The sequence below is a fragment of the Lissotriton helveticus genome, chromosome 7, assembly GCF_964261635.1.
Source record: "Lissotriton helveticus chromosome 7, aLisHel1.1, whole genome shotgun sequence".
Taxonomy (NCBI): domain Eukaryota; kingdom Metazoa; phylum Chordata; class Amphibia; order Caudata; family Salamandridae; genus Lissotriton; species Lissotriton helveticus.
This window is the reverse complement of record NC_136068.1, coordinates 286,928,510-286,953,433: the sequence shown is the minus strand read 5'-3', so window position 1 is coordinate 286,953,433 and position 24,924 is coordinate 286,928,510. Positions and strand designations below refer to the sequence as shown.

The 24,924-nt window shown below is 46.4% G+C and overlaps 1 protein-coding gene across 2 annotated transcripts in view; it reads right to left on the bottom strand.

Annotated features, from left to right (window-relative positions):
* Positions 1-24,924, bottom strand: part of LOC144766742 (uncharacterized) — a 290,955-nt gene that overhangs the window by 97,458 nt on the left and 168,573 nt on the right. For both annotated transcript variants that reach the window (XM_078650490.1, XM_078650491.1), the window contains exon 6: positions 11,595-11,655. In XM_078650490.1, coding sequence (XP_078506616.1) covers positions 11,595-11,655 — 61 coding nt within the window. The remainder of the gene's footprint in view (positions 1-11,594; positions 11,656-24,924) is intronic.

Sequence of the window (24,924 nt, the reverse complement as noted above, 5' to 3'; positions counted from 1 at the left end):
TGTCTCAGATTACTTTTGTGAATCAGATCCATTGATATTTAATATTGACAAAACAAAGGTAGTCTATTTTGGGTGACCCTCTTCCGGTTGTTCATCACTTGCGATGGATCTGCCTCTCTAGATATACATACATTCTTTACTTTAATAACTCCAAAACTACTGAACAGATTTACACTAAATTACTAAAAGCACTCTTTCTGGAACAAGTTCTAGCTTTCTGCTAAACTTTGTGTAATTCCATTCAGCCGTTCGAGCTGTAGTCGTTTCTAAAATCCCTATTGGAAATCAGTTGGGGAAAATGCATTTTGGGACCCACCCTTTCCTTGGACCTAGCTGGACGGATCACCCTAAAACTTTCAAGACAGCAGCTGAAGGTTTTCGTGCTTGCTCTTCCTGTGACAGTCCTCCTGTCCAGCTCTGCCGCCTTAGGTTTTAGCCTCCTCTATTAATTTTCTTCATTGTCTTCAGCTCACTTTTTCTTGTTTTTTGCCTTTTTCTGCCCACTTCTGCTCTCTATTTTTGCCTGTTTCTGCTTGTTCTGCCAGTTGCCTCTTTCTGCTTATTTCTGACCTTTACTTTGCCTTTTTTGCTCGCTCCTCACCTTTATTTAGCCTCTTTCTGTTTGTTTCTGAACTTCCTCTTTCTGCTAGTTTCTGCCTCTTATTTTCCCTATATATGCTAATTTTTTACCATTAGTTTTCCTGTTTCTGCTTGGTTCTGACCCTATTTCGTGTCTTTCTACTTGTTTCAGCCCGTTTTCTTTTCCGTCTTACTGCCTTTTGTTTCTGGATATTATTTTGCCTCTTTCTGTTGGTTTATTCCTCCTATTTGTACTCTTTCTGCTAGTTTCTGACCTTCATTTTTCATCTTTCTGCACATGTCTGTCCATTACTTTTCTTCTTTCTACTTGTCTCTGACCTTTATTTTACCTTTTTCTGCTAGTTTCTGGCCTGGCTCTTCGACTGAGACTTTGAATTCACAGCACCCAGATACCCCTAGGGGTAACAGTGCTGCTCTATAGAAATGCTGATTGATTGATTGCCTTTTGTGACCTATTGAATTGGATTAATCTTCAGGTCTTGTTTCTTCACTTGTAATCTCGGCATAGTTATTGTTGATTCTCTATCTTTCACTGAGCAAGTCATTAGGTTAACTTGTTCTTTTTTTAAACATTTACAGATTCTGCAAAAAATCCTACCATTCGTCCCAGCAAATGGATAGCAAATGGGAGTTCAATATGTTACACTACCAAAAATAGATTACTGTAACTCACTGTATTTGGGTCTTTTGACCTATTTGGTAAAGATGCTGCAAATCATTTTAAAAGCTTCAGCTCAACATATCCTGGGTCTACCTTCCTGCGCGATCATTTCTCATCACCTATCTATTCATATTGGCTTTCAGTTGCATAGGAGATCCAAATTTAAGACATTTTTCTTCCTCTTTCTGCTTGTTTCTTTCCTTTATGTTATATTTTTCTGCTAGTTTCTGACCTGGTTCTTCGATGGACAGTTTGTATTCACAGTGCCCAGATACCCCTAGGTGTGACTGTGCTGCGCTATAGAAATGCTGATTGATTGATTGACTTTTGTGACCTATTGATTTGTATTCATCTTCAGGTCTTGCTTCTTCACTTGCAATCCCAGCATAGTTATTGTTGATTCTCTATCTTTCACTGATCAAGTCACCAGGATAACTTGTTCTTTTTTTAAAAAAATGTACAGATTCTGCATACAGTTCTGCCATTCATCCCAGTATAAAGATAGGAAATGGGGATTCAATATGTGGCTCTCCCAAAAATAGATTCCTGTAACTAGCTGTATTTACGTCTTCCGGCCTTCTGATGAAGATGCTGCAAATAATTTAAAAAGCTGCAGCTCGAGTTATCCTGGGCCTACCATCCTGCACTATGATTTCTCATCACCTATCTATTCATATCAGCTTTCAGTGTGTAAGGGTTCCATTTTCTAAGACACTCCGCCTTTGTCACAAGGCTATTCATAATTCAGATCCAGTAAGACTTCTAACATTTGTAAAAGCCTATACCCCCAATAAATAATTGTGTTAATCCTCTGTTAAGTATCATTAGGGTCCTAAGATCAAGTCTCAAACGCAGAATTTGCACCCGAGTCTGCCGGAACCCAGAGATATGTAAAAGTGCAGTTTGGTCACCCAAGATAGACACTAGCCTACAACAAACTGAAGCACTGGATTTGCTTTGACCAGAGATCACTAGTTCAGTGGCAACTGGAACTTTGCTAGAACAAAAAGGACCTTGAGTAACATTGACCCCTGTGGCTAAAGTCACCCTACTTGGACAGTGGACTGAGGACTAGCTGCAGAAAGACTCCCATCGACTGCATAGCATCCTCAGCACCTTACAGTATCTTCAGCATCCTGTATCTCTTGCATTGTAACCGCTTTGTTGAAGTCTATGAGGCTTCTCCCATAGAGCATGGAAATGGATTTGCTTTGCTGCCAAGGTATTTGTGCCGCTACTAGCCCGCTCACCATCTCCCTGTCCGAGTTGGTCGCCTAACGCGGATCAATATATTCAAACACAACTCTTTAACCGCATCGATGCGGCAGCTTTTCCCGCTGTGCGCAGCAATTTTAAAATGACCGCGTTACATGACGAGCTTAGCTCGTCATGAGCGTACGGCAGGTTACGCTCATGACCAGCCTGGAAGGGGTTAAAAGTTTTACAAAGTTTCCAAACTTTGAAGTAACCAAATCATGTTTGTGTTTTAGAGTAAACAGCCTAGATTTACATTTTACAAAACAATCTATGTCTCTGGAATGCTTCAGTAAAACCTTTTGTTTTGGTGTCTAAAAATGTATTAACATTTACTCTAGTTTTATTAATTGGTGTAGGCTTTCTTTCATGCTGTGTGACTTTCTTTTTCTGCTGTTTTGATACTTCTAAATGCTTTGCACTTGTTTCTTTGTTTAAGCCTGACTGTTCGAAGCCACAGCTACCCAGGGTTGAGCTCAGGTTAAGCAAACGAGCTTGACTAGACCCAAGTTGCTTTAGTAGATGTATTCCACTGTGAGTGAGGTCATACAACTATAAAAATAATACACCACGATTCGTAACAAGGCTGTTTTATTCATAGAGCTTAGTGCAGAAGCTGTGATATGCAAAATCGTTTGTTTACAATTACTATTTCCAAAGGAAACAGCAATATTTAATTGACCATGAAACCCCTAAAACTGACATTAAATTGCCAAGATATGAATCTCTGACCAACAGGTTACATACAGATCTCACTAGCAAGTGCTTAAACTAATTCTTTTTTTATCAATATGTAAACATGTGTTCAATGCTTTAATCTAACGTAAAAGTAGAAAACGAAAATGCAGCATGGAATTCTATAAATATACACCTCTTTGGATGCCGAAAATCATTACTTTTTGAATGAATACATTGAACTCTTTATAATATTGACTGTTAACCAGAATAATAAATATATTAAGAAGAAAATGAACACTAATATTAAGAGTACATAATAAAACTGTGAAACAAACTCGGATCATCCAGATAAATTAAAATCAAATTGGCAGCCATACAAAAACAAGGTTCTATTGAGATTTTGACTCGATCTTAACCTTGTTCCCTATACTAATCTTATAAAGAGACAGAGCTATTACACAATTATTAGAATGTGCAGGTATATGAGGGCAGAACGAGAGACTTTAAAAGCATGCAGTATCTATGGATAAAAATATATAGTGTAAATCATTACTATGGTGTTAATACAATACATATATAGCACGGCCCTCATGTTCGGTGCATAGTGAATGGGCGCATATAAACGAATACTTTTTAGCCTTCAATCTCATTCAGTTTTAACATATGGGAAAATACTGACATTAACTTGATATGTTGAGTGATGAACATATATTTTATGGACTCAGGGCTGCTATAACCGTCAGTTTACAAGTCCATACATTTTAAAGGAAAAGCTGCTAGCGGAACAGCCGACTGCGATGCATGAGTAACACAGGGCACACATGGGTTTCCTGCACTTTCCTACAAAGTCTTGCCACTTCAGGAAATGGTCCAAAGTTGGAAGGCCCCCAAGACAAAATGCTAGAAGTCTATTTTTTATGTATCTTTTATAATTTGATCCTGGTACGGCTGCTCACCCAGATTGTTATATGAAGGTAAGATCTTCCAGGTATGGGATGGCCAAGACAACATTTAATTGTCGACCGGTTGCCCAAGACTCAGACACTCACATTCGCCACTTTCCTGAACCTGCTCTGGGTTGCTCCCGAGCTCCATACCTCGTGGAGACATAGGTCATCTAAACATGTATCCATATATTGAGCAAGGGTGGCTTTACCTCTGGAATTCTTGTGATCATTCCATATTATTCTGTTAAGTGTATCAGGTTCTGCCGACCTGATTTTTTGACACAACTCGATTAATGCATTTCTCCTGAAGATCTGTTGTTGGGGAGGCCAAAGTCTAAGCAAACCTGGGCTGGAGATCCCGATTCTTGGAGGCAAAGAACACCTTTATAGTTTTTATTATCAAAGTATGTAACAATTCCATGTCTTGCCCAGAATAGTTTTGCTTCCATATGAAAGAACTGGCAGAACATTTTCCTTCATGTACTGCAGTATGGTAGACGCCCACAGCTTTTTTCCTCCATTTGACAAGGCGGCCTGGAGGGTGTGTGCCTTGTTTTGTATTGAAGACTGTTGCTTCAGATAGGATCCATTTGCATCTAGCCAAACCCAGATGTATTTATATTTCAACACCTTTTAGAAGTTATTTCCTCCCATTCGCCACATGCCTGGTTCTTTTGTCATTTCCCTAAGTTTATAATTTTAGTTTTTTCAGGTTCATAGCCAGTTTTTGCTTTGTATATTTAAACAGAGAGTTTATTCGTTTTTGTAAATCCACTTGGGTGCGGCTCAGCAGGACCAAATCATGTGCATAGAGCAAGGTGGATAAGGGTTTGTTCTAAATTGGGGTGTGTGTTGACTCTATCCAGCTCTCCTGTGAGGTCAGAGATTTACAAATTAGAAAGCTGGGGTGGCAAAAACACACCCTTGTTTTAGGCCTTATGTGGTGATACATTTCTTGACAGGATGCTCCCCTCCCCCAGCCTCATTCACAGCCAAGAACCAGTGTATAATAACTATATTGATCCCAGGAGCTCCATCTGCACCCCTGAAGCGTTTAACTTCATCCAAAGTAAATTTCTTGAGATTCGATCCCAAGCTGCCTTAAAATCAATAAAACAGGCATACAGAAGTGAGTGCATGTGGATCTCCCTATCCATTAACATTGAAATAGCCATTGGGTTAAATAAACAGCATTGGTTTTGGCTGAATCATGTCTGATTCAGAGGAATGATCCTGCAATTATTGTACCAGTACTCAAGGAACTTCAATATGAGGTGGCAACATACTTGGCTTCAATGTCAGTCAAGGTGATCAGACTATTGTTCAGTTTTATTGAATTTTCACCTTTATGAATTGGATAAATTAGTGAGCCCTTCCAGGAATCTGGAAGTTCTTCTACTGCAAGATATATTTATAAAGGATAGCAAGCTGGGTACCCATAGCCTGGTATCTTTTTTAAAGAGTGCCAGCTGTAGCCCATTTGGGCTACAGTAAGCACTAAATCACTGCATGTTTTAGAAATTACTTTCTCAATTTCTTTACAGGAAAACCCAGTATGATGTACGGCCTGTTGGATAGCATCTATTAAACCGCCCGTTATTTTCATCCTTGCTACCGTCCTGATTACTTCTGTTTGGTTTAGCGTGAGTCAGACTCCCCGTCTGGTCCTCAAGGACCGAGAGGTACTACCCATGCTTGCTCAGTGATGTTTGCATTCTTGGCGTTCCATGGTCCATGCTCTTTTTTTATTAATCATGATCGTCAGAGGTTTGCAGCGTTTTTTTACAATATCGACTGAAAACAGATGCATTCGTATTAGAGCCAGGTATATGCTGAGACTCCGGCATCACGTCGTATGACAGTTCTTGATGTTACATCGTTACAGATTGCATATGCTAATCCCACTGCATCCATTTTGATTTTTTAGAACTTGTGTCCTAGGAAGATGCCTTGGGAACATTCCCTCGATCCTACCATGTATGAAGTTGTCAGGAACACAAGTTAACAAAGTGGACTCAGGATTGGACCAATACTCTGTAAAAACATATAGTCTGAAAAAAGTGGCTATACTTTGACATACCTGATACTTCAGAAAGGCATATTTGGGGTCTTCTTTGAAAATCGCATTGACTTCTAAACCAGCCTAAAGAACATTCCTGCAGCAAAGATAGGGCCAGATGTAGGTAGCCTAATACCGGATTACCGAATTTCGGCCGTTACCGACCGGTATTAGGCTTTTCAGATGTAGGAGGCGAGATAGAAGGATTCGGTAATTTACCGTATCGGTAATTTAAGGAATCGGTGAATTAATGAATTCTTAAAATACCGATTCGGTAAATTACCAAATCCTTAATGTAGGGAGCACTCAAATGAGTGCTTTTCCCATTTCAGGATTCATTATTTACCACCAACTACAAGTTGGTGATAAATATACAAAACCCTAAAAGAAGCAATTTTTTGCATATTATAACAGTGCCATGTGGCAGACATACATGCCCTTAGGGCATGTATATGTGCCTTATGTGCACCCATGCACTGTTCAGGGGCGTAACACGGTGTCAAAGTGACACCCTGCCACCCTTCAATGTGTTCCCCCTTTTGCCGAATCGGTATTTACAGATTCAGAGCGACCTCTGACCCTGCCCTCAGGCTAGGTCGTCCCCACGCCGCTGCTGCCTGCTGATGCCCACAGCCTGCCTCAGCGCTGATCCAGTGCTCGCTCTCCCCCCTGCTGCTCCTCCCGCCCTACTGCACTTTCCCGCCGCTACCTCCCTGCGGCCCGCCCCTCCAAGCCCATTCACTGCCCAACTCCCGCTATCCAGCTGCTCCTCCCTCCCGGTTTCCCTCTTAAGGGGACTGCGCGGAGACGCAGGGAGTGACCTCTGACACCTGCCCTTAGGCTAGGTCACCCCACGCCGCTGCTGCCTGCTGCTGCCCACTGCCTGCCTCAGCGCTGATCCAGCGCTCGCTCTCTCCCCCAGCCAATCCTCCCGCCCTCCCGCACTTTCCCGCCACTGCCTCCCTGCGGCCCCGCCCCCTCAAAGCCCATTCGCCGCCCCGCTCCCGCCACCCAGCTGCTCCTCCCTCCAATCTCCCTCTTATGGAGACCGCGAAGCGGGCGTGCAGCGGCCGCGCGCAGCGGGCGCGCCGCTGGCTCGTCGACGGCGCGCCAAAGGCAAGCCCGTCTATGCCCGTCCGCGCCTGGACCGCGCCCAGCGCCAGGACCCCTGGCCCTCAATGTTACTGACTGACTTACGCCGCCGCCACCCTCCACGCACTCAACTCCGGCCGTAACCCCGCCTGCCACCGAGTCAGCCGAAACGCACCCAAGGACCTTTCTCCTGCCAAGCCTGCATATTCACCTGCCTCGGAACCTGCACCGCACCCGCCAGGCCAGGCACCAGCAACAATCACCATAAGTGCATCCTGCTCAACACCCGCTCCGTCCACAGGCACGCCGTCGAACTCTGGAACCTCCTCGACACATCACCAGACATCGCCTTCCTCACAGAAACGTGGATGAACGCCTCCTCAGCGCCCGACATCGCTATTGCCATCCCGGAAGGCTACAAGATCACCCGGATGGACCGCATCAACCAAACTGGAGGAGGCATCGCCATCGTCCACAGAAACACCATCCGCATCACGACCAACTCCGAAGACACCCTCACCGCCGCCGAGCACCTTCACTTCCATTTACACACCGACCCCAAGACCACCCTCAGAGGCACTCTCATCTACAGACCCCCGGGACCACGCACACAATTCAGCGAGGCCATCGCAGACTTCATCAGCCCGCACGCCCTCACCTCCTCAGACTACATCCTCCTAGGGGACCTCAACTTCCACCTGGAAAACAACAACGACAACAACACCACCACCCTGCTGGACAACCTCGCCAACCTCGGACTCAAGCAACTGGTGAACACCCCCACCCACTACGCCGGCCACACGCTTGACCTCGTCTTCTCATCCACCAAGCACATCTCCTTCAGCCACTCCACCGGACTACACTGGACAGATCACAGCTGCGTCCATTTCAACTTCAGGAGAACCACGACCCACCACCACCCACAACAGGCTCCACGAAGAAGCTGGAGCAAGATAACCGCCGACCAGCTCACCACCTCCCTTAGCCAGAACCCGCCCACCAACACGATGGACCCCAACGAAGCAGCCCGCAACCTCACACAGTGGCTCACCAACTGCGATAATGACCTTGCACTGCTGAAAAACCTGCCAGCAGACCCGGCAGCAAGAAAGCCTCATGATTCACCAACGACCTCAAAAACTCCAAGCAATCCTGCCGTACCCTCGAGAAAGCCTGGCGCCACAACCAGTCAACAGAAAACATGACAGCCCTCAAGAACGCCATCCGCAAACACCACCACCTGATCCAAACCACCAAAAGGACAACATTCAGAGAACGACTAGACAACAACACCCACAACAGCAAGGAACTCTTCAGCATCGTTAAAGAGCTCTCCAAACCCAGCGCCTGCAACAACGATATCGAACCCTCGCAAGACCTCTGCGACTCACTCGCCTTGTTCTTCCACCGCAAGATCGCCAACATAAACAACAGATTCGGCGCACAGACCACACACCCAACCACCAAACCAGCGCCCCCCACCACCACCCTTCGCACCTGGACCACGGTCAGCACCGAAGACACCACCCGCATGATGAACACCATCCACTCCGGCTCCCCAACCGACCCCTGTCCACACCACATCTTTAACAAAGCTGACTCCATCATCGCACCCCAACTCCGGGACATCATTAACAGATCCTTCGCATCCGCCACCTTCCCGGAGAGCTGGAAACATGCCGAGCTCAGCGTCCTCCTGAAGAAATCCACCGCGGACCCCACGGACCTCAAGAACTTCCGCCCCCATCTCGCTCCTCCTTTTTCCTGCCAAAGTCATTGAGAAGATCGTCAACGAACAACTCTCCGCCTTCCTCGAGACAAACGGATACCTCGACCCCTCGCAGTCCGGTTTCCGAGCAAACCACAGCACTGAGACCGCCCTCATCGCAGCCACTGACGGCATCAGGTCCCTGCTCGACAACGGGGAAACAGCTGCCCTCATCCTCCTGGACCTCTCAGCAGCCTTCGACACCGTATGCCACCACACACTTATACAGCGCCTCAGCAACACCGGAATCCAAGGGAAGGCTCTGGTGTGGATCATCTCGTTCCTCTCCGGAAGAACCCAGAGAGTCCCCCTCCCTCCCTTCCGATCCGCGGCCACCGAAGTCATCTGCGGTGTTCCTCAAGGATCCTCGCTCAGCCCCACCCTCTTCAACGTCTACATGAGCCCCTCACAGCCATCGCACACCAACACAACCTAAACATCATCTCCTACACTGACGACAGCCAGCTGATCCTCTTCCTCACCAACGACCCCGCCAGAGCCAACCTCCAGGATGGAATGAAAGACATTGCGGAATGGATGAAGCTCAGCCGTCTGAAACTGAACTCAGACATGACGGAAGTCCTCATCCTGGGACCATCCCCCTCTGCCTGGGACGACTCCTGGTGGCCCCCTGCACTGGGCACCGCCCCCAAGCCCACGGACCATGCACGCAACCTGGGCTTCATCCTGGACTTCTCCCTCACGATGACCAAACAAGTCAACGCCGTCTCGTCATCTTGTTTCAACACCCTGTGCATGCTCCGAAAGATCTTCTGGTGGATCCCCACCGAAACCAGGAAGACGGTAACCCAGGACCTCGTCACCAGCCGACTGGACTACGGGAACACCCTCCATGCTGGAACCACAGCCAAACGCGGTACAAAAGGGGGTGGTGATGGACAGAGCATCTGAATCAATCAAACACTCACACCCAGTCAAAAGATCTGGGTTTAATCCATTACCGTTCTTTAGCCCACTCTGCCACCCCAGTTCAGACATGGCTATATGCAAATCAGTCTGACCCTGTGCCTCATGGGAACAGTCCAGCCCGAACTGCCAAGCCATGTCTTCCCTGGACCGGAAACAAGCTTCCGAGGACCGGGTTCTGGCTTTCCAGACATCTTCAGCCCGGCTTGCTTGAATCCAGTGGCAAAGTGAGCAAGGGACTCACGTCTGAGCATACCCTGCCACACTTATGGCGGCCAAAAGCGGTACAAAAGGGGGTGGTGATGGACAGAGCATCTGAATCAATCAAACACTCACACCCAGTCAAAAGATCTAGGTTTAATCCATTACCGTTCTTTAGCCCACTCTGGCACCCCAGTTCAGACATGGCTATATGCAAATCAGTCTGACCATGTGCCTCATGGGAACAGTCCAGCCCGAACTGCCAAGCCATGTGTTCCCTGGACCGGAAACAAGCCACACAACAGAAAAGACTCCAGCGCATACAGAACGCTTCTGCACGACTCATCCTGGACTTCCCCCATCACAGCCACATCTCTGCCCATCTGAGAGACCTGCACTGGCTCCCCGTCAGCAAGAGGATCACGTTCAGACTCCTCACCCACGCACAAAAGGCTCTCCACGACATGTGCCCCAAATACCTCAACAGCCGCCTCACATTCTACACACCCACCCGCCAGCTCCGTTCCGACAGCCTCGCCCTCGCCACCGTCCCACGAATTCGCAGAGCCACCGCCGGAGGAAGATTATTCTCCTACCTGGCGACCAAGACGTGGAACTACCTCCTCACCCACCTACGGCTGATCCTGGAACAGCTCTCCTTCAGGAAACAACTCAAGACTGGGCTATTCGAGCAGTAGCGCCCCTCCCCCCCTCCCAGCGCCTTGAGACCCTAGCGGGTGAGTACCGTGCTCTACAAATATGTTGATTGATTGATTGAGTAATTCCCATTGATTCCTATGGGCCTCCAGGCCCATAGGAATGAATGAGAATTACAGAATCGGTAAATACCGTTTCAGTAAATACCGAATCGTACTGATTTGGTAATACTTACCGAATTGTTACCTACATAGCATTTACTGATTCTAAAATACCGAATCTGTAAAATTCGGTATTTTAGAATCGGTAAATGTAGTATATCTACATATTGCCCTTAATCCTTAATTTTTGCATTTTTGGCATCGCAGATGGAATCCTCTAAATGGAACATCTTAAATACCATAGAGACATTCTAGATTGATAATAGATAATCAGTCACTGCAGCAAAGTGTTTGCTCATACTGAAATCGTTTATCTAAGAAAAAGGTATAAATATAAATGCATTATTTTATTTGAAAAGTAGAAAATGCGCATTGTTCTTTTTTTACATTGTGATCACTGGCAAATATGTACTGAAGTATTTTCCCATAGATACAGAATGGGAAAAAAACTTTGATACATCAGGCCCTATAACCTTTAAGAATTAGAATAATTGTCACAGCTGGACTTTTGATTTTTTTTTTTTAACTTCTTAGCTCTCGCCTCTCTGAGGCATCTTTTAGAAACTGAATAGGCAATTGAAACACTTACCAGTGAAACAAAAAATGTATCGAAGATGTTCCCAAAATCCACATTAGATAGTTCGTCGAACCTGTACAGGAAACAAAAATATAACAAGATCTTAAAATGTAACTTAAGAAATAAAAGGTAGTAATGTTTCACTATTAACAACACATAAGTAAGGGAGAAACTATGAAACAACATTATATGGTTCACTGTTTATTGTGGTAGAGATATCGCGACAAATGACTCGTGCTCCATTATTGCATCTTTCATTGCACCTTACCTTAATTGAAACATTTCCTCACAATATCTGATTGGAGACTGCTCCGTCAGCTTGGTAGAACATGGTTAGCAACAGAAAAGGTTTTTTCTTATATAGAAAGTAAATTCTTGAACTCAGCATTTGTACCTCTTCTGCGAATGAAGAAGCACACCTGTCCTGCATGTGAGTTTTGTGATGGAAATCTTGCACTGTTGCTGCCCTTGTGACCTATGCTGCTTGTTAGTGAGGTTTGACAAACACTTTTCCATATACAAAATACTAAAGGGATTAGCAATTAAGGTTAGGGGGTACAGCACAAACAGAATTAAGGAAAAGTAGCTTAGTGTGCAAGAGGAGACCTTTGCAGGTGTAGGGCCCATCATGGTGTGGTACAAGAGGCAAGCAGCGCAGACTACAAGGTGAACTAGTACATGGAGCATAGGAATCAATGAAGAGTACAATGGGGAGCAGTGCTTGGCGCAAGGTCGAGTAGCATTGGGTGCAAGTGCAGAAGCAGGGCAAATTACCAAGAGAACAGTGCATGTTTCAATGGGAAGCAGCAGATTGTGAAAGTGGGATCACCATAGGGTACAATGCAAGAAAGAGCAGAGTGCAATGGGGTTCGGAAGTAAGAGTCAAAGCCATTGAGGAGGGTGGAGGATCAGTGTGGATACAAGCGATGCAAACCAAGAAAAAGTAGATACTTGAGGGCACATTTACAAAAAAGTCAATCAGCGCAGTAAGTCACCTTACTGCGCTGCGCTGCATGACTGAAAAAGGTCAGGAATGAGCAATATTTAAAAGAATACAGTGCATTCATGCCTTTCGTCCTGTGAAGGCACAGTTTTGGCTGCCTAGTGTCAAAACAGGCAACCTTGCACCATGGTGCAAGGGTACCTGTGTTGCCTGCAGGATTGTTTTGGGGCAGGAAATGACACCTTCCTGCACAAAAACAATCCCCTGACACATATTCCTCTTTCTACGTATGCTGCAGAATGCAGCAGACATTGAAAGAGGAAGTAACAAGGAGAAATAAAGATAATCTCATTACGCCTCCCCTGAGAAGGCGTATATTTTGGGCGCTTTCCCAGGTCTACCACTTTTGGTAAATTGGGGAATGTGTGGGAACACCAATGCAATGACCATGGATCATCTTCCCAGGGCAGAGTAATGCAACACAGCAATTTGCGCTGCTTTGCATTACTCCTGATTTATGGAGTCACTCAGGGCCTGGCAGGGTGGTCTTGCATGGCTTCATAAATCGTGTTTTAGGCTTGTGTCACTCTTGCACCATGCTGCATGATGCAAGAGTGGTGCAACTCTTCTCTACATATGCCTACTCCTTCCACGTGATGCGATTTATGCTCCGACCGGTTGTTCCCACATGTCCTAACAAAAGTTTACTCAGATTTAGCTGAAGATATTTTTCAGATATGTACGTTGCAAATTTTTCTATTAAGTGTTGTAATCCATTTGCTGTCCTGGACAGCATCACCGCATCATCTGTGTAGAGTAGTACTGGGGTTATACGTGTTCCAACTTTAGGGGTCTCTATGTTACGTTTTTGTAAGAAGGGGTCCACATTAATAATCTATAAGGAAAATAGGGGAGGCACCAATATGCATCCTTAGCGTATTCTCCTTGTGACCCTAAAATGCCTGCCACCATTGTGACTCAACCACGCCAGGAGGTGCTTTAAAAACCATGAGGGCTCCCGCAGCATGGGACGCCCGTTTTGCTGTTTGTAGCCTGTTGCTAACTGTTGGAGTCCAGGACCACGAGTCCCAGCCTCCCTAGCCGCTTGCGGGCCGCCATCGTCTCTCTACTATTCCAGGAGGTTTTTTAAAAACCACAGAGGGTCCTGCAGTGCAGGAGGTGAGCGGGCATGCCAGGGCCAAGGGAGGACTTGTCTGCGCCCATCAGAGCCCGGAGGAGGCCAGGCTGGACCCTCTCTGTTGACTTTCCAACTGGGGGCCCAATCAACTTGCAACATCAAAAAGGTTGCTGCATAGGGACCCAGAGGACTTTAATCCAAGTCTCAGCTGCCTATCACACAATCCATCCAGCCCCAGGTCCATTAAACCTCAGCGTAACAAGGTAAGCCCTATGGGGGCACCACATCAATTATACTAACTGGAATCTGTTATTCTTTACCTGTTACTTAATCTTTGAAGGAAAAGGACAGAAAAGGACTGAGTCTTAAGTCTACACCTACATATGCATACATTTGGAAGCTATGGGGAAGTGTATACCAACCGTAGTGACTCACACTGCTCTAGTCACCAAGACCATGGACTGCTTTTTACAGAGAGCGGTGGGGGTTCTTGATAAAGAAATTTAACTGGTGGCCCGCTGACTTTTTCAGTCCCCGGTGAATCATCCAAATCTATCAGTGGCTTACAGTGCTCCCTGGTGGGAGCTGAGTTGGTAGCTATTTCCACCCCCCGCCACCAAGATGCAGTCCGATAGGGACTAGTTAACCTTGGGGCCTATACCAGGAAGTGGGAAACTAGCCCAAAACCAAACCTCTCGAGTAGATGTGCAGGAGAGGCAGTCTCATGGTGGGGTCTCATGGTGGGGTCGGACCTGGGACTAAGCGCATGGATTCCACCCCAGGGGTTAGGGCAAAACGGCCCAAAGTGGATATTTCAATGTCCAGCACCCCAGGTATAGTCCCTGTCTCAAAAGACGATCTGGTAGCCATGCTTAAGGCATGTGTGAGTTCTGTTCTTGATCAATTGGACTCTAAATTGGAACCATTAAAGCAAAGGCTGTCCTTTATTTCAGAGGGAATTTTCAAATCTGTCTCAACTCATCAAGTCCTCCACTCTTATTTATTACCTGCACCAGCGACGTAGGTAATGTAGTTGCAGTCCTGGTACCTGTTACACCTGTTACTAGCGAGGCTTACAATGTACGATCTACGCACTTTGCGAGTATCATCCCTCTGTCTGGCCCCACTACCCGCAATAGTCAACATCTACCTCCTATAGGTGGACCGCAGGTGAGGGCATGTCCCCAGGTTTTACCTAGACCAGATGCCAAATGCCAGCTGCCGAAGGGAGCTGGCCACCTATACAAGGGCGGCAGATGGGGAAGCCTCAACTATTGCTTCTGGTGCTCAGGACACTACTGCCCGGGGTCCAAATCTTATCCATCTATCCCCAGAAGCAACTCAGTATGTTGTGGTTCTAGGAAATGTGCCAGTCCTAAAGCCGGGTGTTAATAAGGACTTCCATCAGTTTAAGAACAAGGTCCTTTATTGGCTTAAAAACAACACTCCCTTGGGCCTTAGAGTGAAGAGGCACATTATTATGGTACGGAGGGCGGCCTGGATAGGAGGGTCGAAAAAGAGTAGCAGTGGTGACTGCATAATTATTAACTTTAACCAACCACATCTGGCAGAAAGGATTCTCCAAGCAGCTAGCCACTGCAACAGCACAGGCCCAACCTCCTCCATTGGAGCATTGCCCCTAGGCTATTTTTATTCACTTCTACCTGGGGATGGCAGACTAGAAAACCACTGACTCAGACCTTATTTGAATGGCCTCAAGTATATTCATCAGTCTCTCTTTTCAACTCTTTTGCGCTACTGGGACAACTTGACACCTGCGATTGACTGGACAGGCTAGTTCTTATTAACTCCATGATGCCTCCTTTACATTTTGATCCCAAGGACCAGCCAGCTCAGTAGATTTTTAGCAGGTATCTACTTGATAACAACTTTTGTAATATCATTTCATGAAATATAGTTGGTTTGGCTAGTAAGTTTAAGGGCCCGCATTGTTGTGCTTTATTAAAAAATATGACATTATCTGCTTGCAGGACACCTGGACCATTGACAATATTTACTTTTTAGAGGGATTAAATCTGTTTAACATTCATGCAACCCCCTCAAGGGCTGGTTGACCGAAAGGGGGTCTACCAGTTTATGTTTCACTTAGGTTAAGAGGTGGTACAGTGGTATTGATCACGGATAACTTGTGTCTTTAAGCATTAACATTTTCTTCAGATAGATTACTGCTTTTGAACTTTTATAATGCCACATTCTCCCTCCCCGAGGTGTATAATGTCACACGATTATGTTCCTTTTTTTTTTTTTAAACCTTTATTGTACCGTTCAGTAAAGTTACAAGCACCGGCCTACAACCGCAGGGGCCAGCCGCTACAGAAGTATAAGATCCACTATATTCTCAAATGACACAGCTCTTCAGCCGACAACCCTGAGGTTTGGCAGCAGATCAGGATAAACATTGTATTGAACTCACCACACGTTACAGGATAAGACAAAGGTTTCGTTTTATATTTAACCCCCCCCCCCACTAACCTAAAAGTAAGGAAAAAGAGACAGACATATCTGGTGCCATACATTCAAGCAGTGTGATAAAGTGGGTAGGTACAAACATTAAGTAATCGCAGATCAGTTTAAAGGGAACGACCGAGACGCATTCGCTAGCAAGCACAAATCAGGAAGCAAAACAAAGCAATCTATATCCCAACGTAGTCACCCGCACTCAGACCCCGCCCACCCGTATACTTCAGGATGAAATAAGAAGTACGGATACCAGATGCTGGAATACATACGAAATCAGGATAATACCCCAACGTTATGAAAGGAGAGGAAAGGAGAGCGTGAGTGAAAGAAACCATAAAAATGAACAAAACTATAGACCCATCCCCCCACCCTGCACCCCTGCATGTGGCTTTCGCCTAACCCCAACTAGCAGCGTGCCTGTCGCCCCGACTAACTAAACTACAAAAAGTAAAAGAAGAATGGAGGAGGAGAATGTCATACAAACTCCCGGTCACCTTTCCCCCCGCCTGAAACGTACAACCCCTGTTCTAAGACCACAGACTACTCAAAAAAAATGTAGGCAGAGCCAGATAGGGGAGACGTTGAATACCGCCCAACCTCCCATAAGCATTACGTTAGCAAATCCCGTGTCTCCAAAGCCCAGAAATCAGACCCAGTCCAACAATCTCCCCCTTGACCCCTCCGTTCTTTCATGCGGGCTCTGTCCGATATCACCTTCACCGCCACAGAAGAGTCAAAGTTTATAGGAAGGTCAGTTAAGATTAATATGAGACCAGTCGAACACATCGAGTCTTTGCTAGCATCAGCCACCAACAAGATCCCCCTCACCGACATGCAGTCCAAATATCCTTTCCATCGTAGGTGTAAAAGAAACACGAGGGCGGGAAGGGAAGGTAATGAATTTCGGTGTTTGCTAGTCGTGGTCTCAAGGAATGAAGAACAAGGTAGCTCCACAATAATCGGCTGCGATGGTGAGTGTGGCGATACCCCCAAAGAAACAATTCCGCAAGTATTCTGCAGACGGGTCAATGGCATCAGACCTTGATCGCGCACGGGGTCTCCATCCTCCTTTACTACGGGCATCGTGAGAGAATCAGTTCTTTGAAAGTCCTGCGATAGAACAGGGCTCAGTCTCGGTCGCCCAGTTTCGATGTCACCAGCGATCATTTTATGGACCATGGTCTCCAGATGCAGTTGAAGTGCTTCGATGGCGGCCATTACGGTCTTCAAGGTCGGCTTGCAGTTCGTCCTATCCACCTCCACTCGCTCGGTTCCAAGCATGGACGAGTTCCTCAGAGAGCCGGGTCTCTCCGGGAGAAGAGGCGAGAGCGGAGTGGACGGCAACGGAGGGTGCATTATCAGTCAGCAGTACCCCAGCCGACCCGGGGAGTGGCGACCGGGTCGCCGGGGACGGGGACTTCCCCCCACAGCCACAGACGAAGACTATCACCACTCCTTCAGTATAAAACAGACCAGACGCTCGCCACCAAAAGCATGTCAGGATAACCTCAACTGCAAGAGACCGGACGCTGTCTAAGTCCCACGGCCGATGTTATTCAACTGCAACCCGGCTGGGCAAATACTCGAGGCCCCGGCTCATAAGCTGGATTAGGCCGAGATCTTGAACTCGACATAACTCCGTCATTCTGGGCGAAAAAATTCCCGGGACCGCATCGTCAGATTCAGCAACAGTTCATCCACATGGGGGTCGGGCGTAAAATCAGGATATCTGGCAGGATCATCTAGCAGCAGACGGAGGTCGGCGGAGCCGGGAGCCTATGCGGCCATCTTGGTTTTATTTATTTTATTTATTTATTTTCAAAGTTTTATATAGCGTGAACAAGATCTTTGCAGATATCAGAGCGCTTTACAGAAACAAGGGGTAAAGGAAACAAGGGAGTGATTAAACAAACTTTTGGGTACAAAATAGTAGTAGGTAGTAAGTGAATAGCAAAATAGGATAGCAATCAGATAAACAAAAAGTACAATTATACAATCAGATAAACAAATAATACAAAGTCGGTGCAATGTCTTCGATATATCCAAAAAAGAGTTCAAGTGAATTTAGCCATAAGGATGGCTTTTACTTCTTTCTTAAAAAATGCAGTGGAGGAGATAATCCTGGTTTCGTGAGGGAGTGCATTCCAGATCCTGGGTGCCATTCCAGAGAAGGAACGTTTATATGTTTTTTCCTTTCGGAATCTTCGCAGTTTCAGGAGGAGATTTTTTGTGCTTCTAGTGGATCTCGAGCCCCCTGATATAGTCAGCTTTTGAGTGAGGAGTTGGGTGACCTGTGGTGTACAGCCATGTGAGTCATACAAGCGATTTTCAGCTGTATCCTGGCTTCAAAAGTCAGCCAGTTCAGGGATTTTAAGTCAGGGGAAATATGCGAATGTTTTTTTGATCCGGTGATAAGTCTCGCTGCAGCGTTCAAGGAGGCTCTTTGGGGTGCGGTTGTTGATAGGGGGAGTCCGCAGAGAGCGACGATTCCGTAGTCTATGCGTGGGATGACTAGGGCTTGTACTGCAGTTTGGAAGTCCTTAGCTGGGAGGGAGGGTTTAAGTTTCCTCAAAGTGTTGATTTGGAAATTAGCTCCCTTAGTTGCTTTGCTGATATGCTGCTGCATGTTGAGATTGGCGTCAAGTGTGATGCCTAAGGATTTCGCGGAGTCCACGATAGTGGGTTGGACATTGAGTGCAGTTAGGTGCTTGAGCCAGGTTTGGGTGGTGGAGATTTTCGCAGGAGGTGAGATCAGAAGGAACTCAGTTTTCAGAGCATTTAGTTTAAGGTGATTATCGGCCAACCATGATTGGGTGTTTCTGAGCGTAGGGTTCAGAAGTTTGATGTCTTCCGGGGATTGTAGTTTGAGATAGAGTTGAGTGTCATCGGCGTACATGTGAAAATGTACATTAGATGCTTGTAACAAGGTGGTGAGTGGTTCCATGAATAGATTGAACAAAGTTGGGGATAGGGAAGATCCTTTTGGGACGCCTAATGTTACAGGCACAGATGGGGATAACACGTTGTTGATCTTGAACTTTCGAGACCGGTTATGTAGAAAGGAAGTGAACCACTTGAGAACAGTCTCAGAGAGACCCATTCTGGTGTTTAACAGCTCAAGTAGATTATCATGTTTGACGGTGTCAAATGCTGAGGAGAGATCAAGTAGGATGAGGAGGCAGGTGTCGTTATGATCTAGGATTTGGAGGGCGTCATCAATTATGTGTGTCATAGCCGTTTCCGTACTGTGTCTTTCTCGGAAGCCTGATTGATGAGGGTTGAGGAGGTCAAACTGATCGATGTGTTTTGTCAGTTGGAGTTGTACGCATTTTTCCAGCAGTTTGGCCAGGGTGGGGATATTGGTGATATGGTGGTAATTGTTTAGGTCAGCAGGGTCAGCTGTAGGTTTCTTGAGTATAGGCGTGACTTGTCCCACCTTGAGGGAGTCAGGGATGAGTCCTTGTTGAAGGGAACTGTTAATGATTTTAGTCCAAAGTAGGAGGAGCAGGGGGATAAAGTCTTTTACAGCATTAGCAGGTATGGGGTCTGTGAGGTGATTAGAGGGTTTCAAGATGCCGAGCAGTTTGTTAATTGTTTCTTCTGAGCAGGTGTCGAAGTACGACCATGCCGCGTTGTTTTTAGGTTGAGTGGAAGGTATGCTGTTGGGGCTGGAGTAGCGGCTTACATCATTGAGGAGATCGCTTCTTATGTTATCAGTCTTTAGCTCAAAGAAAGCAGAGAAGTCTTCACAGGATGGTATATCGCCTGTTGTGCTATTTGATTGTAGAGGTTGTTCCTTGGTTTGAGTTTTGACTAGTTCAAACAGTTTTCTTGGTCGTTTTTTTGCTTGATCGAGCTGGAGGCTGAAGAAATCTGATTTTGAGCGTTTGATTTTCCTAAAGTAGGCGTTTCTCTTTTTCTTAAGAGTTTTAAGGTGCAGTGCTGAGGGGTCTGATCTCCAGGTGCGCTCTGCCATTCGCATGGCACGCCTATCTTCGTTGAGTCTACCATCATACCATGAGTTAGAGTTCTTGGTGGAGACTCTCTTCAGTTTCAGGGGGGCGGCTTCATTGATTATTGAGGTCATAGAGTTGAGGTAGAGGTTGGTGAGAGATTGTACGTCCGAGGCGCCAGTAGGGGGAAGGAGGAGATTGCAGTTGTGGGAAGGTAAGGAGTGGGGTTGAGTTTCTTCAGGTCCCTTTTCCAAATCTTGGATTTGGTGGGTTGAGCCGGGTTAAGTTTAACTTTTTCGTTGATGAAGAATGTGATAATGTTGTGGTCTGACCAGTCACAGGGTTGGATTGCCCCAGTTGGGTGGAGTCCTCTTTGGCGATGATAAGGTCGAGGGTAGAGCCTTAGTCATGGGTCGGGCTGTTGCAGATTTGGGTGAGGGCAAGCACGTTGAGGAAAGTTTTAAGACTATTCACCACCACATCATTGTGATCGTTCCAGTGGAGATTGAAGTCACCCAGGTAGATTTGAGTGTTCTGCCGTCTGGAATTGGTTGAGATCTTGTCCATGAGTTGTTGGGTGAAGGTGAGGTTGTCCCCGGGTGGGTGGTAGATGACATGTGGAGAGCATTCAGGTTTGCCCTCGCTGGTGACATCGAGGCAGATGAGTTCACAGGAGGTGAGGGAGGGGGAAGTGACTTTAGTAACAGAGAGGTTGCTCCTAAAAATGCATGCGATTCCCCCGCCCATCTTGCCGATCCTGTCAGGTCTAATGATGTGGTAGTTGGGGGGGACTAGAATGTCCATTATAGGTGTAGAAGATTCAGTAAGCCAGGTTTCGGTCAGAATGGCTAGGTCAAGGACCATTGTTATGATGAGATCCACGATGTCGGAGGAGTGTCTAGGTTGTTGCGTAGCTCCTCCTCAATTATGTTCCTTTTTGATGAATTGTATGGCCTTGCCATGTAGGTCAGGTAACATAGTTTTGTTAGGGGATTTTAACATTCATGTGTGTGGGGACTTAAGGTGGTCATGTCTGGGGGCTAGCAAGGATTCCTCTTGCCCACGTGTAGCACGTGTGCATTTCGAAAATAGTAGACAGGGGGAGAAACTAAATGCCCTCTCTGTGATTTGGATTTGTAACCAACCATGGGAAAAATCTTCCCCTTTAAGAGGTATCTAATCCCCACCTACAAGGGGCTCAGACATGAACCCTCCATTATTGATTTTATTTTAATCTCCACTCCCCTCTATTACCTGATTTCTAACTTACAGCGACCAAAACCCCATGTGAAATAAAAAGAATTAGCCCATATTTGATTAAAAAAGATGGAGTACTGGAGGCAGGGTTTTGCAGGCCATTGACGGAAGGAGAAAGCTCAAATGGGGAAGATCTCTTCAGACTCCCTGTGAGTCGCTATTGTCAGAACACGGAGGCAGAGTCGGATGAGTCTATCATCCATGCCTTCAAATATATCGCCAGTTCTGTTGTTAAGCTACTATGGTTCCTCCCTATGGACCCCAGAAGGAAAGGGCACCTAGATGGTTTAATCAAGGGGTGGGTGGAATTTGCGTATTCGTGTTACGCAAATCTTCGCGAAACCTTAAAAAAGCTCCGCAAACTCGCAGAAATTCCACGAAAATGCGGAATTGCTTGTGCGCAATGTTTTTTTCCTGTTTGCAAGCTCTGTTTGCATTCTCGGGGGGAAATATCTTGCGAACACGCATTTTGAGAACGCAAACAAGCAACAAATTTCACGAAGTCGCGGAACGCAGAATTTTGGGCAATTTAGCGTTCTCCGCGGAATGCGAAATTACTCAAATTCCGCAAATTTACCGCCCAGGCCTAGTTTAATCCAGAATGCTTGCTTGCTGCTAGGTGGCTCAAATCAGCTCTGCATCCTACTCCAGAAACTCTGCTCTAGTTAAAACTTGAAGGAAGCAGTATAAACTAGTCCTCAGCAAGCACAGGAAGGCTATGAAGGAGGAAGCCTGGGGTAAACTCATGGAAGCAACAATTTATAAGTGCGGTGCTAAGTTTTGGAGCATCATTAACAGCACCTTTTTAGGAGTTGAGGCCGCCAACGTCCTTGATTCACACATTACAGACACCGACTGGGTTAGTCATTTCGAGGGCTTGTTTAAGGGAGCTTCAAGCCTGTCACCTTTACCCGATTATGATGGCACACCCACAACGCTAGCAGTAACGGAGGATGAAGTGAGGTGAGGTATCATTGGCATGACACGCAATAAGGCCCTGGGACACAATGGAATCTCTTCTGATCTTTACCAGTCGGATGTAACGCTTTGGGACCCAGTGCTTGCCTCTGTAAGCAGTCGCTAGGATTGGTATTCCTGATTCATGGACGACCTCTATCATGGTACCAGTCTTCAAAAAGGGGATAGGGAGAGTACCATTTGCTATAGACCCATCTCCCTGTTAGACTCTTTGACAAAAGTGGTCGGAGGATATTGTTGGGTAGGTTATCGACTTGGGCTACTGACAATAACGTCTTGTCGGAGGCCCAATTTGGATTTTTGCCCTGGTTGCTCTGCTATTGACCAGTGTTTGAACCTATTCCTAATGACAAATAAATATACAGTAGTCCGCTGTGGTACCATGTTTTTGGCCTTCATGGATTGTCATCTGCATTCGATTGCATGAACAGAGGCAAGTTATGGCGGATCCTTTCCTCCCCAGGGGTGGACAGGGAGATATTCTCCTTTCTACATGACCTCCATCTAGACTCCAAGGCGGTCATGCGTTACTCGGCTGACCTAAAGGTGTCAGGCTCATTCCCAGTTAGGGGTGGCATTAACCAGTGTTGTATTCAGGCCAGCTTCTTTCTAACCTTTATATTAACAATTTAGCGAGTGTAACCATCTCCCAGACAGGATTTAGTGTATTGGGGCTGGGTGGGTGAATCTCTGAGTGCCAGAAAGTCTGCACTGGGGGCACATTTGGTGTCCCTGTGAATAGTCCAACTCAATCCAGTTCTGGGATCCATTGGCTCCTGCTCTGGCATGAAACTGAACAAAGGACATGGGTATAGCCACCCCTCTGTCCTGTCCATCCCCTAGGAGGGTCCACAGAATCTTTCTAACGCCTTCTCATGGGTATAAAGTGGGTTACCTGACTACAGGACCTTAGATTTTACTGGACAAGATTCTGCTACAAAGAAACCAAGTACTTTGACTGCCTACACGAAGCTGGACGACTGAAGAATCTTCCAAGGAGTAAAGGAGTTACTCCCCTGAAAAAGCAGGCACCTAAATGCATCTACCTGGTTTGCTTCTCCCGAGCTCCTGAGGACTCTGAAGATTACAGCAACACAGGAGGTGGGTTCCTGAAGGTCCCTGAGGTCAATCTGCCCTCTCAGTGATTCAGAGACCAATATCCCTCATGGGGACCGTGCAACCCGAACCCCTGTGCATATATTTGCAGTTACATATGCTCAGTGATGATTCCTGAGCCTGTGCTTTGGACTCCGTGTATTCCCAGCCCCAGCAATATTTCCATCGAAGATTGCCGACCTCCACTCTCTGAGTGTCCTGTGAGCTGCTGCTATGCAGACTTGCTTGAGGTCTCCTCGCGTCCCTGGTCCGTTGGCCTGAGGGTCCTGGTGAGGGTCACCTTGTTAATTCTTGGGCTTACCTGATTGCTCCAGATGTGCCCTGACTCATCATTGCTTGGAGAGTCTCCTGGAACTTGCTGGTCCACACCGTAACCTGGTTCGTCTGAGTGTGTGGTTTGCAGTTGCCAAGGCTTGTTGGTGCTACAGCCGGACATCGACCCCTCAGCTCTCGGCATCCTTTGTGGAACAGCTCACCTCTAGATCCTGGTTGCCCTAGACATCTCCTGGTTCCCGTGGCTGTAGTGACAAGCAACCCTTCTTCTCACCTGAAGCACCCTACATCGGTGGGCAATTGACTACCGAGCCCCTGGTCACCTGAAGTGGCCCAGACTCTGTCCCCTCTGCTTTCAGGTTCTTCTCACCTTGAATCCAGGCTTGGATTCCACAGGACACTCCTCACCCTCTTGCTGGCAGTACTTCTTTGCAGCTCTCCATTGAAAATGACGAAGGTTTCCGACACCACTTGACACCTATACGCACGGCTCCTCTGCGAGAGGTAACACATGTACCTTGGTACTCACTGCTGGGTTGGCCATAGAACCTCCTATGTTCCAAAGGGTTTGCTTGAAGTCCTCGTAGAAGTGTCCTTAAACTTTAAGTTTACAACCACAACTTTCCCATAGAGTTGTACGGAGCACCCGTCTGTGTTTACTCCCTGCACCTGTCCCCTGTGGGCTCCCTGTGTCACTCCTCTGGGTGGTTCCTTGGAATCCCAGCAAATTTACATGCTCTAGGCACTGTGTCTAGTCCATGGAAGACATGGCTTGGCAGTTCGGGCTGGACTGTTCCCATGAGGCACAGGGTCAGACTGATTTGCATATAGCCATGTCCAAAATGGGGTGGCTGAGTGGGCTAAAGAATGGTGTTGGATTAAACCCAGATTAGTTGACTGGGGGTGAGTGTTTGATTTGCTCAAACGCTCCGTTCATCATCCCCTTTTGTATCACAGTGTCTAGTCAAGTCAGTGTTGGGATACCATTTTTTTAGTATATGGTTCGGTTTCACCCTGGATACCGCTGTGTATTGGTCTATATACGAATGTTCTATTGATTCATTATTGTGTGCTTTATGCCCTAGTCTCACATAAAGACTAGTAGAGAGTGTTATATTAATAAATACATATTTTTATATAAACACAGAGTGGTTCTCCTTTCATTTAGTCATTTAGGAGGTGATGATTTTGGAAAACAAGCTG